Here is an 18,609-nt window from a genome sequence, read left to right on the forward strand (position 1 = left end):
TTAGAACCAATTACCAGGTTTCCATAGAGTTCTGGTCTCAACATACAATGGTTTCAACATACAATGGCCGTCCTGGAACCAATTAATATTGTAACTTGAGGGACCACTGTGTATATGTGTGTGTGTATATATATATATATATATATATATATATATATATATATATATGTGGATCCAGTGAGTTAAATTAAATTAGAACAATTTATTAATACAACAATAGTGATATTTTTTTGTGGTGTCCTTTGTAGGGCCCTTACATGGGACTTACCACGATAAGACTAGTAGTAGATGTACATAAAATAGAAAATAAAAATAAAATAGGCATAAAATGTAAGTAATAGGTGGTGGTATCCCAGTTAGGCAAATAGGTAGCGCTATAGGTGCATGCACAGGGATTGTGCTATGCCGGGTGGAATACAATGTCTTGTGATCTGAGCAGCGATGTCTCCGTGTGGCTCGCGCGTGGCAGCGTGGCGGTAAGTGAGTGAATTCAGTGCGCTCTGCGGCGCTGGAGGTTCCTTATATGTGTCCCACGCTACTTGACGGCACAGGGATAGAGATTAGTGAGTGGGATATAGATAGTCTGTTATTTGTAATCCTCTGGGTGCATGGAGCTGTGCAGCGCTGGAGACCCCTCAAATGTGGACCACTCTACCCCGGCGGCATGGGGAAAGTTTGAGTAGGTTTAGGGGTTTGGCACAGTGTGCCTCTTATCAGCAATGTCTTGGAGGGAGGTTACCGGGCATGTTTGCTGGCAGGCGGGATATGTGCAATCCCGGGAACGTGCTTTCATATACTGTTTGCAGTCCCATGGATGATGTCGAGTTTGCCAATACTGGGGTACAGGTGGTGGAGGCTAGACGCGTTTCGAGGTACTCATCTACCTCCTTTTCAATAGCAATCATAATGTATGATGTTGCTATAGCAGCAGGAACAAAAGCCTTATTTTAGTTTATCTGCCTCTGCCCATTTAGAAGGAAACTGTCATCAGTGTCACCCGCCCTAACCCATTGGTACAGGCTCCAGATAAACGGGACCACAGATCTAGGGTAGGTAAGTATTGTTATAATCAGTGTCACCCGCACAACCCGCCTGTACCAACGGTTACTGCGGGGGACACTGATGACAGATTCCCTTTAAACAGAATATGGAAACATTTTTTTATTAAAAACTTTATATATATATATATATATTTATTTTTTTTAACCTGCTTTTTGAATGTTAACCAAAAAAATCTAAAATATTAATTTATATCTGCTCCTGTTTTAATAAGTACCGTATTTTTCACCATATAAGATGCACTTTTTCTTCCCCAAAACTGGGGGGGGGGGGGGGGGGGGGGGAGTTGGTGCGTCTTATACGGCAAATACACATTAAAACCTGTCCTATCGTGGAGGTCCCTGCGGCTATCAACGGCCGGGACCTGCAGCTAATACAGGACATCACCGATCGCTGTGATGCCCTGTATTAACCCTTCAGACGCAGCGATCAAAGCTGCGTCTAAAGCGAAAGTGACACTAACCCGGCTGCTCAGTCGGGCTGTTCGGGACCACCGCAGTGAAATCGCGGCGTCCCGAACAGCTTACTGGACACCGGGAGGGACCTTACCTGCCTCCTCGGTGTCTGCTCCGTGCTGGGATCCCCTGCATGGCCGGCGCTCTCCTTCGTCGTCATCACGTCGTCGCCGTCAGCCAATAGGAGCGGCGTGCGTAGCGACGTGATGGCGGTGACGGAGAGCGATGGAGGGCGACATCCAAGGCAGCGGTGACTGGTCTGGAGCGGCGGGGACACGTGAGTATTACCTCCTATACCAGTGGTTTTCAACCTGCGGACCTCCAGATGTTGCAAAACTACAACTCCTGGCATGCCCGGACAGCCAACGGCTGTCCGGGCTTGCTGGGAGTTGTAGTTTTGCAATATCTGGAGGTCCGCAGGTTGAAGGTTCAGAATCTTTTTTTTTTTTTTTTTTTTTCCCTAGATTTTCACTCTTTAAAATTGGGTGCGTCTTCTATGGCGAAAAATACGGTAATAAAAAAAGCTGCATGTGTCACATAACAAAAAGGAAATAATAAATATTTTAAATAAATAAGTAAATAAAATATATAAATAAAACTGCTTTGAACTGAATATGGAAAAATTTGTGGCAAACTTTTTAATCTTCCTCTTGAGTTTATCTAAAAGAAAGACCTAGAAAACGAATTGATCTTCTCCAGTTTTACATGGTAAAAAAAAGCTACATGTGTCACACAACAAAAATGAAAACAAAAATATCAATAAAATTCATAAAAATTGCAGCATTGCAAAAGGTGAAATTTTGCTCTGTGTAAAGGCCCAAAACGCCTCCAGACCTGTGCTGAGGAAAAGTTGACCAGTTGCCCATAGCAACCAATCAGATGCTTTCATATTTAGAGGCCTTTTCAAAAATGAAAGAAAAAAGCTGATTGGTTGCTATGGGCAACTGGTCAACTTTTCCTCTGCACAAGTTTTGACGACTTTCCCCCAATGAGTTGTAAACTTTCTTTATATTGTGTTTTTCGATGACCCGCTTCATTTTCATAGTTTTCTTTTTTTTTCTTCCCCCCCACACGGCGAATTGCTGAACGGAATTGCAACATAATTTCTTGGTTTTCGGATTACAGAATTCCGCCAAAATTTGAACCCAACGACTTCAATGGGATTCCATTACAGAATTCAACAAAATAGAAGACTAGTCTTCTATTTTGGCGGTAAGCGGAATTCCTGCGGCGCTATGCCCGCCATTGAAATTCTGCTGTCTGAATTGGGAAATTTCGGCGGAACTTCTGGCAGCGTTCTTCCACGGAATTCTGCACCGAAATTCCTCCGAATAAACATAAAGGAAGATTTATCAAAACTTGTGCAGAGGAAACGTTGCTCCGTTGCCCATAGCAACCAATCAGATCTCTTCTTACATTTTGCAGAGGCCTTGTTAAAAATGAAAGTAGTGAGCTGATTGGTTGCTATGGGCAACTCAGGCAACTTTTCCTCTGGACAGGTTTTAATAAATCTCCCCCATTAGCCTTACAATGTTTGGGAAAATAAAGCCGTATTCACACGAGGCATCTTTTTCTCCATTTTTTTTTTTTTTTACTTAAAGGGGTTATCCAGGAAAAAACTTTTTTTTGATATAGATCAACTGGCTCCAGAAAGTTAAACAGATTTGTAAATTACGTCTATTAAAAAATCTTAATCCTTTTAGTACTTATGAGCTGCTGAAGTTGAGTTGTTCTTTTCTGTCTAAGTGCTCTCTGATGACACGTGTCTCGGGAACCGCCCAGTTTAGAAGCAAATCCCCATAGCAAACCTCTTCTACTCTGTGCAGTTCCCGAGACAAGCAGAGATGTCAGCAGAGAGCACTGTTGCCAGACAGAAAACAACTCGACTTCAGCAGCTGATAATTAAAGGATTAAGATTTTTTAATAGAAGTAATTTACAAATCTGTTTAACTTTCTGAAGCCAGTTGATATAAATAAATTTTTTTTCCCTGGATTACCTCTTTAATGAGGATTTTGCCTTTCAGAGACGACGTGCAAGCACATCCAAAAGGGCGTGAAGGAAGGCGCGGTGAAGAAGGCCCTGGTGAATGTGGAGTGGGATGTCTGTCAGGACTGCCATATGGAGGGCAAGGAGAAGGCGGGCTCCGAGGATGAGGAAGGAGACCTTGTGTGGATCTGTCTGAAGTGCGGCCACAGGGTAAGATGGAGGGGTCCCGACTTGTATATTTTGGGGTTGGAGGGGTCACTTGTATATTTTAGTCATCAGCATGATTGGTTTAGTTCCATTAATGGCCTTCCCCGGTACCTGACAGAAGCGTTGTCTGCATAGGCCACTGTTTCCCAATAAGGATGCCTCCAGCTGTTGCAAAACTACAACTCCCAGCATGCCCGGACAGCCAAAGGCTGTCCGGGCATGCTGGGAGTTGTAGTTTTGCAACAGCTGGAGGCATCCTGGTTGGGAAACACTGGTGTAGTCTTTTCTGACTCCTAAAGAGGGCCTGATCAAAAGAACCCCTATATATGGACAAGGGTTGTTTTCTCTTGAGGATTATAAAAACAGAGCTTTTTTTTCCCAAAAAATAGTGCCACACCCATCTTCAGGTTGCATGTGGTATTACAACTTGGCTCAATTTGTTTTTTTGAAACCAAGCTGCAATACCACACCCAACCTTAGGACAAGTGTGGTGCTGTTTTTTTTTTTTTTCTTTCTAAATCTGGACAACCTGTTTAAAAGTTTTATTTTATTTTTTATTTTTTTATGAACTTTAGTTAAACAGATTTGTAAATTACTTCAATTAAAACATCTTTACCCTTCCTGTACTTTTTAGCAGCTGTATGCTACAGAGGAAATTTTTGTTCTTTTTTTAATTTCCTTTTTTGTCTTGTCCACAGTGCTCTCTGTTGACACCTGATGTCCGTATCAGGAACTGTCCAGAGCGGGAGAAAATCCCCATTGCAAACCTATGCTGCTCTGGACAGTTCCTGACACGGACAGAGGTGTCAGCAGAGAGCACTGTGGACAAGACCAAAAAGAAATTCAAAAAGAACAGAATTTCGTCTGTAGCATAGAGCTGCTAAAAAGTACTGGAAGGGTAAAGATTTTTTAATAGAAGTCATTTACAAATCTGTTCAACTTTCTGGCACCAGTTCACTTATAAAGACCTTAAAAAAAAATTTTTTTCCACCAGAGTACCCCTTTAATTACATAGAAAGATGGCCATACAGAAGGCTTATGCCACAGAGGGGTCATACAATTCTCCTAAATTCTGTTTTGTCTGACCTCTGAAGTGATCTCTTGACTTAAAGGGGTACTCTGGGGGAAAACTTTTTATTTTTTTATTCAAATCAACTAGTGTCAGAAAATCAAACAGATTTGTGAATTACTTATTAAAAAATATGAATCCTTCCAGTACTTATCAGATGCTTTATGCTCCAGAGGAAGTTGTGTTTTTCTTTTCTGTCTGACCACAGACAGTGCTCTCTACTGACATCTCTGTCCATGTCAGGAACTGTCCACTGCAGGAGAGGTTTGCTATGGGGATTTGCTCCTACTCTTGACCGGTGCTCACATTGACAGAGGTGTCAGCAGAGAGCACTGTGGTCAGACTGGAAAGAACTACACAACTTCCTTTGGAGCATACAGCAGCTGATAAGTACTGGGAGGATTAAGATGTTTTAATAGAAGTAATTTACAAATCTGTTTAACCAGTTGATATGAAAAAAACAATTTTTTTCCACCTGAGTACCCCTATAACCCCTTAAGGACTCAGCCCATTTTCACCTTAACCCCTTAATGACAACGGACGTAAATGTACGTCCTGGTTTGGCAGTACTTCGTGCACCAGGACGTACATTTATGTCCTGTGTATGACCGCGAGTTTCGGAGTGGTGCTCGTGTCATACACGGCAGGTTCCTGCTGCTATCAGCAGCCAGTAATGGCCGACACCCGCGATCGTGCGGATGTCCGCCATTAACCCCTCAGATGCCATGATCTGTACAGATCACGGCATCTGCGGCAATGCGCATAATAAAATAGATGATCGGATCACCTGCAGCGCTGCCGCGGCGATCCGATCATCTGTAATGGCGGATGGAGGTCTCCTCACCTGCCTCCGTCCATCTCCCGGCGTCTCTTGCTCTGGTCTGAGATCGAGCAGACCAGAACAGAAGATACCCGATAATACTGATCAGTGCTATGTCCTATGCATAGCACTGAACAGTATTAGCAATCAAATGGGGACATAAGTGTAAAAAAAGGTGAAAAATTTAAAAAAAATAAAAAAAAATTAAAAAACCCCTCCTCAAATAAAAATAAAAATTTTACCCCCAAAAAGCGTAATTTTTCTTTATAAACATATTTGGTATCGCCGCGTGTGTAACTGTCCGAACTATAAAAATATAATGTTAATGATCCTGTACGGTGAACGGCGTAAACATAAAAAAAAAAATTAAAAAGTCCAAAAATGCTGTTTTTTTTTTGTCACATTTTATTAAAAAATTTATAAAAAATTATATAAGTTTTCTATATGCAAATGTGATATCGATAAAAAGTTTAGATGACGGCGCAAAAAATCTAAAACTTTTTGTACAAAATCAGTAATCTAAAATCGCCCTATTTTGACCACCTATAACTTTTTCATTTTTCCGTATATAGGGCGGTATGCCCTATATACGGAAAAATGAAAAAGTTATAGGTGGTCAAAATAGGGCGATTTTAGATTACTGATTTTGTACAAAAAGTTTTATATTTTTTTTAAGCGGTACAAAAATATAAAAGTATCTAGCCATGGGTATCCTTTTAATCGTATGGACCCACAGAATAAAGAACACAAGTCATTTTTACCGTAAAGGGTACAGTGTGAAAATGAAGCCCTCCAAAATGTGCAAAATTGTGGCTTTCATTTAAATTTTCTCCCTAAAAAAATATTTTTTTTTAGTTCGCCGTACATTTTATGGTAAAATGAGAGATTTCATTACAAAGTACAATTGGTCACACAAAAAACAAGCCCTTATATGCGTCTGTAGATGAAATATGAAAGAGTAATGGATTTTAAAAAGAGGAAAAAACGAAAATGCTAAAATAAAATTGGCCTGGTCCTTAAGGTGAAAATGGGCTTGGTCCTCCCCTTCTAAAAATCATAACGCGTTCAATTTTGCACCTACAGACCCATATAATGGCTTTTTTTTGCTTCACCAATTGTACTTTGTAATGACATCACTTATTTTATAACATAATCTGTGGCGAAACACACAAAAAAAAAAAAGAAAACTGTGGGATGAAATAAAAAAAACAAAAAAAAAAATCGCATTATTTTGCAACTTTGGGGGGGTTCCATATCTACGCAGAGCACTTTTTGGTAAAAAATTACACCTTCTCTTTATTCTGTAGGTCCATACGGTTACAAGGATACCTAATTTATGTAGGTTTTATTTTATTTAACTACTTTTAAAAAAAATCCTAAATACATGCACTAAAATTAGTATGTTTAAAATTGTCATCTTCTGACCCCTATAACTTTTTATTTTTTTGCGTATGGGGATATATGAGGCTCATTTTTTGTGTTGTGGTCTATAGTTTTTATCGGTACCATTTTTGTTTGGATGGGACTTTTTGATCGCTGTTTATTAATATTTTTATGGTATATGAAGTGACCAATAATGCACAATTTTGGACTTTGGTATTTTTTTACGTGTACGCCATCGACCGTGCTGTTTAGCTAACCTTAGATTTTAATAGTTCGGACATTTCCACACACGGTGGTACCACATATGATTTAAATTTTTTATTACATTATTTTATTTAAGAAAATGAGAAAGGGGGTGATTTAAACTTTTAATAGGGAAGGGGTAATTAACTTTTTAATTAACTTTTTTTTTTTTTACACTTTAAATTTTTAATTTTTTTTTTTTTTTGTAGCACCTACTGGGGGCTACAACATGCAATCTTCTGATTGCTTACACTGATCAATGCTATGCCATAGCATAGCATTGATCAGTGTTCTCGGTGCTCTGCTGCTCTAGCCTGAGCAGGCATGGAGCAGCAGATCGCCAATCAGATGACAAGGAGGCAGGTGAGGACCATCCTGTCGTCCATTAAGCTGATCGGGACATCACAATTATGTCGGGATACCTTTTGGTTTTGTTTTAGATGCCGAGATCAATTTGATCGTGGTGGCTAAAGGGTTAATGCTAGGCATCGGCCCGATCGGCGGTGCCCAGCATTAACCCTGGGTCCCGGCTGCTGATAGCAGTCGGGACCCACTGGGTTTTAAGAGTTCTCTGTGAGAAAGGTTTAACCCCTTTTTTCCTCCTTACCTTTTAAAAATCATAACACTTTAAATTTTCCACCTAAAAATCCATATTATGGCTTATTTTTTGCGTCGCCAATTCTACTTTGCAGTGACATTAGTCATTTTACCCAAAAATTCACGGCGAAACGGAAAAAAAAAGTCATTGTGCGACAAAATCGAAGAAAAAACGCCATTTTGTAAATTTTGGGGGCCTCCGTTTCTACGCAGTGCATATTTCGGTAAAAATTACACCTTATCATTATTCTGTAGGTCCATACAGTTAAAATGATACCCTACTTATATAGATTTAATTTTGTCGCACTTCTGGAAAAAATCATAACTACATGCAGGAAAATTTATACGTTTAAAAATGTCATCTTCTGACCCCTATAACTTTTTTATTTTTCCACGTACAGGGCGGTATGAGGACTCATTTTTTGCGCCAATTTTATCGGTACGATTTGTTTTGATCGGACTTTTTTATCACTTTTTATTCATTTTTTAATGGTATAAAAAGTGACCAAAAATACGCTTTTTTGGACTTTTGAATTTTTTTGCGCGTACACCATTGACCTTGCGGTTTAATTAATGGTAGATTTTTATAGCATTTACGCACGCGGCGATACCACATATGTTTATTTTTATTTTTTTTATGGGAAAAGGGGGGTGATTCAAACTTTTATTAGGGAAGGGGTTAAATGACCTTTTATTAACACTTTTCTTTTTACTTTTTTTTTAACACGCCTGTGATCCGCATTATCGGCGCTTGACTGTTCCTGTCTGGATCTCAGGCACTGAGCAGTCATTTGTCGATCGGACACCGAGAAGGCAGGTAAGGGCCCTCCCGGTGTCCTGTAAGCTGTTTGGGACGCCGCGATTTCACCGCAGCGGTTCCGAACAGCCCGACTGAGCAGCGGAGATACTTTCACTTTAGACGCGGCGGTCAGCTTTGATCGCCGCGTCTGAAGGGTTAATACAGGGCATCACCGCGATCGGTGATGTCCTGTATTAGCCGCGGGTCCCGGCCGTTGACAGCCGCCGGGACTGACCCGATATGACGCGGGGACACCGCTTGACCCTGCGGCATATCGCGGGAGCTGGCGGAGGACGTAAATATACGTCCTGTGTCGTTAAGGAGTCAAACCCCGTTAAGTAGACCCGGTTGTACAGGTATGCCCTGAGTACTCAAGGATTTGGGAACGGGGGCATACGCGTACGCCCTGCATTCCCAAGGTGTTAATACAAACCCACACAAGCACATTCACCAGTTTTACACTAGTGACAATACAGTTGACATCATATTGTATATTTTTGCAGGGCTGCGGCCGAAATTCAGAGAAGCAGCATGCACTGAAACATTATAACACCCCCAGATCAGAGCCGCACTGCCTGGTGCTCAGCGTTGGAGATTGGAATGTATGGTAAGTAACAAAATCTTCCTCTTCTTTTTTTTTTTTTTTTTTTTTTTTAAATTAACTAAAATTTTTTTTTTCCAGGGGACTTTAGCACAGAAAAAAAACCTGCATGTCAGTTCTTTTTTTCGCCGCTAAAACATGCAAAATAACGCACATCTAGCGGAAACCCTGACGGACCTTATTCTAAGTGAATGGGACCTGTCGGGTTCCCTTTATGTCCGTTATGATACCCTCTGACCCAACCCCGTTGTTCAGATTTTCAGCTGATGTAATGGAGCTCCACAAGGCTGATGTGAACCCAGCCATATTTTGCTTATGATAGATTGTGTGGCAGCTTCCAGTCCTAATAATCGGTGTAAACGAGCAGCATTGCATTGTAAAGCATAGAGGAGGGATAGAGCAGAAGTCTTGGCCTCTTATTAGGGTATGTTCACACGTGTGGATTACTTGCAGAATTTCTGCAGCAGATTTGCTGTGGAAAATCTGCAGCGGCCTTTGCTACCATTTACTTCAATGGGTCAGAAAATCTGCAAATCTGCCTCTATTGCGGATTTTCTGCTCACCCATTGATGTCAATCCTGCAGATTCCGCAGGTAAACCGCCCGTGTGAACGGACCCATAGGGACATTTCACACGTGCTTATTTTTGCTGCTGCCCTTTGACTTCAGGGTTTAGATCACCATAATACAGAATGGTATGTGTCTGTTTTTTAGGTTTATAGTTGTAGCCATTGCATATTTTATATATCCTAATATTCCTAATACTTTTTTTTTAATAAAAAAAAAATAATTCTGGCAGGTGCTACCTGTGCGATGACCAAGTCGACTACAACAGCTCTGGGCCACTCCGACAGCTGGTGGAATACATCCAGAAAAAGTCCAAGTTCCGTATCAGGACCAGTGACAAAGGTTTGTTGCATCCAAAGTCAGTGTTTCCCAACCAGTGTGCCTCCAGCTGTGGCAAAACAACTCCCAGCATGCCTGGACTGCCTTGGGGGTGCCAACATATACGACCATGACTGTATACTGTGCAATATCTGTGACTTTACTGTTTACTTTAGTGTGCGAATACCGATGCCTTATGACATTAAATGGAGCCCTTTAACCGACCTATGCACCAGATGTACATGATAAACGTAATGTGGACATAGCACAAGTAGGACAAGCACACAGCTCTCTACAATGCGTCCAACGGCAGATCTGGCCTAGAAATGGAAACCTGTAATGCGTTTTATAAACGTAATAATGGTTTTCTCCTATAAGTAATAATAATAATTTAATGGTAATAATTTAATTAATGATGATAATTCATTATTTTCATTTTATTATTATTTTAATTCATTTTTTTTAATTAAAGGTGAAGAAGATCAAGTTCTATGCAATAATGTAAACCTTCCAGAGAAGGAAACGCCTCAAACTAGTGAAGACTCCCAAAAGTCAATGACTAAAGTGGAGAAAACAACCAGCACCCTAAATGACAGCAAAGAGGTCACCGTGAAAGGGCTCAGTAACCTGGGAAACACCTGCTTCTTTAATGCCATCATGCAGGTAGGTGTCCTTATAGTGACTGTTTAAGCTCCACTATCTTGTCTTTACATCCGTACAGAATTGTTTTATACTGACGCCATATCCTTAGGACAGACCATCGATTTTAGATTGATTTGGGGGTGTTCTCCCCGTGTGAACTTAGCCTTAGACTTACATGGCCTTTTGTACGGTTTGATGAAGGTCTTATTTAGCCGAAACTTTCTTTTTATGCAAATGTAGCAGATCCGGCTGCTGTATCTCATTCATTTAAAGGGGTACTCCGGCGCTTAGACTTCTTATCCCCTATCCAAAGATAAGATGCCTGATCGCGGGGGTCCCACCGCTGGGGACCCCCATGATCTTGCATGCAGCACCCCAGTTAAAATCAGTCCCTGGAGCATGTTCGCTCCGGGTCTGATTACCGGCGACCACAGGGCGGGCGGTGTGTGATGTCACGCCCCCGTGTGATGTCATGCTCCGCCCCCCAATGTGGGAGGCGGCGTGACGGGTGTCACGCCCCCTCCCATAGGCTTGCATTGAGGGGCAGAGGCGTGACGTCACACGCCGCCCGCCCTGTGGTCGCCGGTAATCAGACCCGGAGCAAACATGCTCCGGGGACTGATCTTAACTGGGGTGCCGCGTGCAAGTTCACGGGGTCCCCAGCGGCGGGACCCCTTGCGATCAGAGTACCCCTTTAAATGCGCCGATCAGAGTCAGATAGTGACTCCGATGGGCTCATTTTTGCCCCGTATCTAGTTTTGTGGCCGGACTAAAAAAAGTCTGTCCATCCGCAAAACCGGATACGGGGCAAAAATTAGACTTAAATGAATGAGATTTGGCGCTGGCCCTGCTGGGAGCGACCAGTCTTGAAATTCCCCAGCTGGATCTCAGAGACGTGATGTGAATGCACCTTTATTCTGATTTCAGCAAGTGCATATAGAATCACTAGCAGATTAATGTGCAGACGCTCCTAGAGCTCTGTTTTCCAACCAGGGTGCTGGGAGTTGTAGGTCCGGGCATGCTGGGAGTTGTAGTTTTGCAACAGCAGCAGGCACCCTGATTGGCCTATACTCTTGAAAGTGGAAGGGTTTCCAGTGCCCCCCCCCCTTATCTGTTAGTTATCCCGCATCCTGTGGATTGGGGTTAATTTACTGAAATAAGGATACTCCTTTTTTAAGCTGGGAATTAAAGGGGTACTCCCGTGTGAAACTTTTTTTACAATTTTTTTTTTTTTTAATCAATTGGTGCCAGAAAGTTAAGCAGATAAGTAAATGACTTCTATTAAAAAATCTTAAAAATCCTTCCAGTACATATTAGCTGCTGAATACTACAGAGGAAATTCTTTTCTTTTTGGAACACAGAGCTCTCTGCTGACATCATGACCACAGTGCTCTCTGCTGACACCTCTGTCCATTTTAAGAACTGTCCAGAGTAGGAGAAAATCCCCATGGCAAATATATGCTGCTCTGGACAGTTCCTAAAATGGACAGAGATGTCAGCAGAGAGCACTGTGGTCATGATGTCAGCAGAGAGCACTGTGTTCCAAAAAGAAAAGAATTTCCTCTGTAGTATTCAGCAGCTAATATGTACTGGAAGGATTTTTAAGATTTTTTAATAGAAGTAATTTACATATCTGTTTAACTTTCTGGCACCAATTGATTAAAAAAAATAGTTTTCCACGGGAGTACCCCTTTAAAGTTTGAAAATACCGAAGCTTTAAACCTCTGTATAGACATAAATGTAAAGGAACATCCAGACTTTTCTGCAGCCATCACTACCAGGAGCTTGTTGTTCACTATGTGTATAATGAACTGATTTATAAGACAGTAGACACTAAGCGCCCTTCCTTAGACATAGCACATTGTATTAAGTTTCCCTGGACTGTTCCTTTAGTACCAGAAAGAATAATGCCATTGTTTATTTCTTTTATTTAAGAACTTATCCCAGACGCCTGCATTACGAGAGCTTCTAAATGAAGTGAAAAATCCAGGGAAAACTGTACAAATACAAATGCCCGATGCCCAGCCGGTAAGTGTATCAGCGTCTCCTCCAGTCATAGTTTATATATATGTCCTCTCTCCTGACATGTCCTTATTCCATAGAGAGACGGATCTATTGCAATTCAAGCAACATCACTGTCTTTTAGTCGTTCTGTGTAGTTCTCTGTACCTTTAAAATATAGGGTGCAATTCTTTTTCTCGGTCGCTCTTCATTGGGGGATGCTCTTGCCACTAGGAGGCGCTGACACTAGGGAAATAAGAGAGGTGAGGTAATTCCTTTTAGCTAGTGTTAGGAGGCAAGACACAGGTCTGGTGCTCTCCAGACCTGTTTTTTTTTAAATTATTTTCTAGTAAGGGATGTTTAGTTAGGTTTTTTTTTTATTTCCCCCCCCTCCCCCCCCACTTGTCGTGGCTCTCTGCTCCCCCGGCGCTGTGCTGGCCGGCGGGAGCCATAATGGTGGAAGGTATCTCCACTCCTCTTCTTCCAGAGTTCAGAGTGGGAATCTGGGGGTCAACTGTTGGGAGACTCTCTCCCTGCTCTGGCGGCGCTGCCTTCAGAGCGCCTGACAGATGTATCTGCGGCTGGAGTTCCGGTACCACACTGCGAGTGCACGGTGTCCGAAGAAGTGACCTGTCGTGTCCTATGGACCCTATACAGGGCGACGAGGATACAATCTACGGCTCCTCAGCCTACGCCGATCTTCCAGGGTGGCGGGGTTTCTGTTCATGGCTCTTAGGCATCCCCGCCCTCCCACATCCAACAAAGGGGCACACTAATCGCCTATCTGGCTTCTGTCCCCTTTTCACCTGCCCCCAGAGGTGTACTCATTAAGCCAGACTTTTGTCTGCACGGTTTCCGCCAGTCGGTCTCCCATCTCTGGGCGGTGGCGTGCATGGCTGGGGTTTCCTGTAGCTCTCTGCTGGTGGAAGTAATCTGGACGAGGGTCATTGTAGGTACACAGGACAACACAGTCTGCTTTGTAGCCCCCCCCCCCCTTATGCCTCCAGGTTTCTTCCTGGGTTCCTGTGCAGGGTGGTTCAGGCACCTGCTCTGTTGCCTTAGACAATGGCCAGGGTGGCTCCGTTGATGCACCTTCTGCCCCCTCTCTTTTTTTTTTTTTTTTTTTTGGAGGGTCCAGGGTGTTCCTCCCAACGCTGTTGGTTGCTGCGTGTGCTACTACTTTGCATTCGTAGTCATGTCTTGTATCTTCACCAGCTCCATGGTCCAGAATTCAGATCTCTCTGGGGCCACAATTGGCTACTCCATGGCTTTGGTTTTCGCAGGGTTCCGGGGGGCTGCGTCCACCCAGTACCTTGTCTGTTGCTGGGTGGGGTGCCTGGCTTGGCCCTTGTTTTTTTGCTGAGAACACTCAGAAGAGTTTTTTGATGGCTATGTTTGTGTGCTTACAGCCCGCGATTGCAGCCTGCCTCTCCTCCGCATTCTTGGATTCAGCCAAGGCTCTTTCCTCTTTAGGAGGAGTTTATGCAATCAGGTTTGGCTCAGCGACAGCCGGTCTAGCCACCGTCTGTTGTTTGTGTCCTGCGGTGGCTCTCCTCCTCCCTTGGCGCAATCTCCCTGGAAGGGCACTGACAATATCAGTTGCACTTCTCCTACACAACAGTCTTTTGGAGTAACCTTTTGCCCGGTACCTGGGAATTCCTGCTGGGTTCTCTTTTGTTTCCCCCTCTCTTCCTGTTCTGACGAGATGTTGCTTTGGAGTACTCTGGTCCGCCCGGTCCACTGGGGTCCAAGACCGGTTAGCCTCCTTGTATTAAGCACTCTCTCCTTGACTTCTGTGGCATGCCTTATTTCTAGGTTGGCCCTCCTGGTTCTTCGTACCTTAGTGATTGTTGCGGTCTCGGGCATGTGTAGTGCCCAGACTTCTCCGCGATCCCCTTGTCGGGCGGTCTTCCTGTGTTGCCCTTCTGGTCTCTACTTGGAAGTGTGTTTACCGGAGCGTTTTGTGAATTTTGGGTTTGCTCCCCCTACAGGTGGGGAACCTCCAGGTGTCTCAGGAGCCCCCAGTTTCCATGTCGGCAGTTTCTGGGATGTTCCTTACTTTCGGTCTCCTCCTTCGGGTCCATGTACTCCGGGGATGGGGGACATGCCAGTCTACCGCATTACGCAGATCGGGCCAATTTTGGCAGATGTGTGGATGTGGTTCTTTCCCACTCTTCAGAATCAGTGTTTTACGCTGAGTCTGCTATTCTCCCCGGGTACTCACGCTGTGCCCCTGGGACAGTGGTTTTTGGAGCTTACTGCTTTTGTGTTCCGATCTTCTGCACCAAGCCTCTCCATGGACGCTTCCCATCTCTCTTTTTCCAGAAGTTTTTGGTTTTCACCTTGACTGGCTCGTCTTTGACTTAGGTGTCTGCAGCTATCCCTGCAGCTATGCCTAGTACTTAACAGCTTCTCTTTGCTCCACAGGAAGTTCTTTTTCTTTTTGAATTTCCTTTCTGTCTGATCACAGTGCTCTCTGCTGACACCTCTGTCCATGTCAGGAACTGTCCAGAGTATGATCAAATCCCCATAGCAAACCTATCCTGCTCTGGACAGTTCCTGACACACAGGTGTCAGCAGAGAGCACTGTGTTCAGACAGAAAGGAAATTAAAAAATAAAAGAACTTCCTCTGGAGCATACAGCAGCTGATAAGTACTGGAAGGATTAAGATATTTAAAAAGTAATTTACAAATTTGTGTAACTTTTTGGCACTAGCTGATTAAAAAAAAATAGTTTTCCACTTATCTGACCTGCATTAGATAGGTTTGGGGCACTATACCATGCACTACGGTAGAGAGCTGCATTAGGATTGAGATCTCATGGGTCCGACAGGACTTGTTGGAAAACTGCTGGCGGTATTGAGTATGTCGCCAGTGGGGGCAGGCGCTTACACGTTATACCAGAGGGTCCTGGTAATTCTGCGCACTCCCACACCGCAGAACAGATCCCTCTGTCTGTTATTTGTCCCAGCTTACCCAATGTCCAGAGCGTGGCGAAGCTCAGGATTCGGATACTAGTCATGCTGTGTGTGCTCGCAGTCCGTCTGTCCAGCTGCACTGCTGTCTCCTCCCCCTGTCATAAGATATCTTGTAGGTGCAGCACTGCGGCGGTACACTACGCAATGTACGTACGTATTACACCACAGTCAGTGCTGTACCTCTTATGGTCATCCTAATTTAGGAATAAGTGGACCAGGTATATACACAGCCCCCTTAGTGCCCAACAGACTGAGCCCTTTGCAATGTACATAAAGTCTACTGTACTATTGTATTACTCCTCCTGTATAATAGTTGAGGATGCCCGTGCCACTGTATACTGTCTGACTGCACAGTACACGAGGGTGCAGATATGCCATAAAAAAACTAGGTAGGAATTTCTCTCAGCTTTTTAGGCTCCTGAATGGCATATATGCTTATAGCTGAGTTGTGAGGCATCACAACTGGTCGCGCAAAAAACAAGCCCTCATACTAGTCTGTGGATGAAAATATAAAAGTTATGATTTTTTGAAGGGGAGGAGTAAAAAACGAAAACGTAAAAATAAAATTGTCCGAGTCCTTAAGATCCAAATGGGCTGAGTCCTTAAGGGGTTTAAAAAGTTCAGAATTAGTAAAACATGACGTAAACGATACAAATCTGGTATCGCTGTAATCAGGCGGCCTAAAGTATAAAACTAACATGTTACCTCAACCACAAGGTAAATGGCGCAGAAAAGAAAACCGCCAAATCTGCTAAATTATCTTTTACTATTTCAATTTCACTTCCCTTAATATATATATTTTTTTGGTTCAGAGAATATGTTATGGAATAATTAAAAGGTATCATTATAGTAGGTAGTTATGGCTATTATAGGGCGAGGAGGAAAAAATCAGAGCGTAAAAGCGAAAATTGGTCCGGACAAGTGGATCGTCAGGAGGGACAAGTAGATTTTGCTCCATTTTAGTCCCGTGGACAAGTAGTTTTTTATAAAATTTCCACACCCCTGCTGTGTGTGTGTGTGTGTGTGTGTATATATGTGTATATATATATATATGCGTGTGTGTGTGTGTGTGTGTATATATGTGTATATATATATATATATATATATATATATATATATATATATATATATATATATATAATAAAATAAAACAGGCCTGCAGTGAGTGTATGTATATATATATATATATATATATATATATAATATAAAACCTGCAGTGTATCCACATTACAAGCATACAGTGTGATGTCACCCATTTGCTGCTATGGGAAAAGAATATATTATAATACATGATATATGTGTTTTCCTTTCTATGGGAAAATAGCCTAGTCTACTACACTACTCCATAGAAGCCAAACTCTTAAGCCCTTTGTTGGGTGAATGAAGTCTTATGAAAACACTGAGCATGCTGGGAGTTGTTGTTTTGCAACAGCTGGAGGCACCCTGTTTGGGAAACACTGGCTTAATCTGTATGTCAGGAGCTACATAATAGGGCACAGAAGTCCTATATGAAATGTTATTCATTTGGGTATTTTGTGTTTTTCAGCAGTGCCGAGAAGTGAAGCTGGAGCAGCAGCCGGGGCCCCTGACTTTGGCCATGTGGCAGTTCCTAACTGAGATGCAGGAGACTAAAAAAGGGGTTGTGACCCCTAAAGAGCTCTTCTCTCAGGTCTGTAAAAAGTGAGTATGTGCCAGGAATGCAACTTACAGACGTTTCACCGCTAACCTCAGATATGAAGATATCTGATATTATAGTATATGTGTAATTGGGCTATTGAGAGATCCTGAATAGTATAGAAATCCGCATTACACATTGTATTTTAATGCATTATTATTCTCCCGTTATTACCATTTACCATATATATAGATCTTATATATATATATATATACATACACACACACACACACATACATACAGTAGTCCCTCAAGTTACAATATTAATCGGTTCCAGGACAACCATTGTATGTTGAAACCATTGTATGTTGAGACCAGAACTCTATGGAAACCTGGTAATTGGTTCTGAAGCCCCAAAATGTCATCCAAAAATAGGAAAAAGTGAGGATTAAAGAAAAGTAGTTAACTAATACAGATAAAGAAAATCCTTACATATAAAAGTAAGAAAGATCTGCTTGGAGCTGTAAATCACTGTCAATGTCAGTGTTTCCCAAGCAGTGAGCCTCCAGCTGTTGCAAAACTACAACTCCCAGCATGCCCGGACAGCCAAAGGCTGTCCGGGCATGCTGGGAGTTGTAGTTTTGAAACAGCTGGGGGCACCCTGCTTGGGAAACAATGGCCTATGTAGAGGACAGGAGATTCTTCAGGGTCCTGTACAGTACACAGTGTCCTAAAAAAGTAACATGGAGCCGCCCTCACCTGTGTCCAAAAGTGCAGGTAACCCTGGTACAGGTAAAGAGTACAGAATATGTAATACCTCCCTGTACTGTAGAGGGCGCTACCAGACACCAGTCAATGCATATGCTTTGACCATTGAATGTCCATTCTGATTGGTCGGTTCTTCCAGCTATTGACATGTTTCACAGATCTGGACTGTCTGTACATTGTATGTTGAGTCTGGTTTCAAGTTACATTGGTCCAGAAAAGACCATTGTATGTTGAAATTAATGTATGTTGAGGCCATTGTAAGTTGAGGGATCACTGTGTGTGTGTGTGTATATATATATATATATATATATATATATATATGCATATATGCACATATGCACATATACATACACACACATACATATATATATATATATATATATATATATATATATATATATATATATACACACACACACACACACCATATATTACCGTATATGTGATCCAGTAAGTGCGATACTAAGCACGTTCACAAGTCTTTTCATTATAGGGGAGTGC

The 18,609-nt window shown here is 42.4% G+C and overlaps 1 protein-coding gene across 6 annotated transcripts in view; it reads left to right on the forward strand.

Annotated features, from left to right (window-relative positions):
* The window catches only part of USP16 (ubiquitin specific peptidase 16), a 49,813-nt gene that overhangs the window by 6,777 nt on the left and 24,427 nt on the right, over positions 1-18,609 (forward strand). For 3 of the 6 annotated variants that reach the window (XM_056559516.1, XM_056559515.1, XM_056559520.1), the window contains exons 3-8: positions 3,539-3,711; positions 9,123-9,226; positions 10,019-10,128; positions 10,577-10,767; positions 12,682-12,774; positions 17,272-17,405. In XM_056559516.1, coding sequence (XP_056415491.1) covers positions 3,539-3,711; positions 9,123-9,226; positions 10,019-10,128; positions 10,577-10,767; positions 12,682-12,774; positions 17,272-17,405 — 805 coding nt within the window. Of the gene's footprint in view, positions 1-2,519; positions 2,727-3,538; positions 3,712-9,122; positions 9,227-10,018; positions 10,129-10,576; positions 10,768-12,681; positions 12,775-17,271; positions 17,406-18,609 lie in introns of those variants that run through there. The other 3 variants (XM_056559517.1, XM_056559514.1, XM_056559519.1) reach the window with 3 other exon arrangements.

Source organism: Hyla sarda, chromosome 2, assembly GCF_029499605.1.
Source record: "Hyla sarda isolate aHylSar1 chromosome 2, aHylSar1.hap1, whole genome shotgun sequence".
Taxonomy (NCBI): Eukaryota; Metazoa; Chordata; class Amphibia; order Anura; family Hylidae; genus Hyla; species Hyla sarda.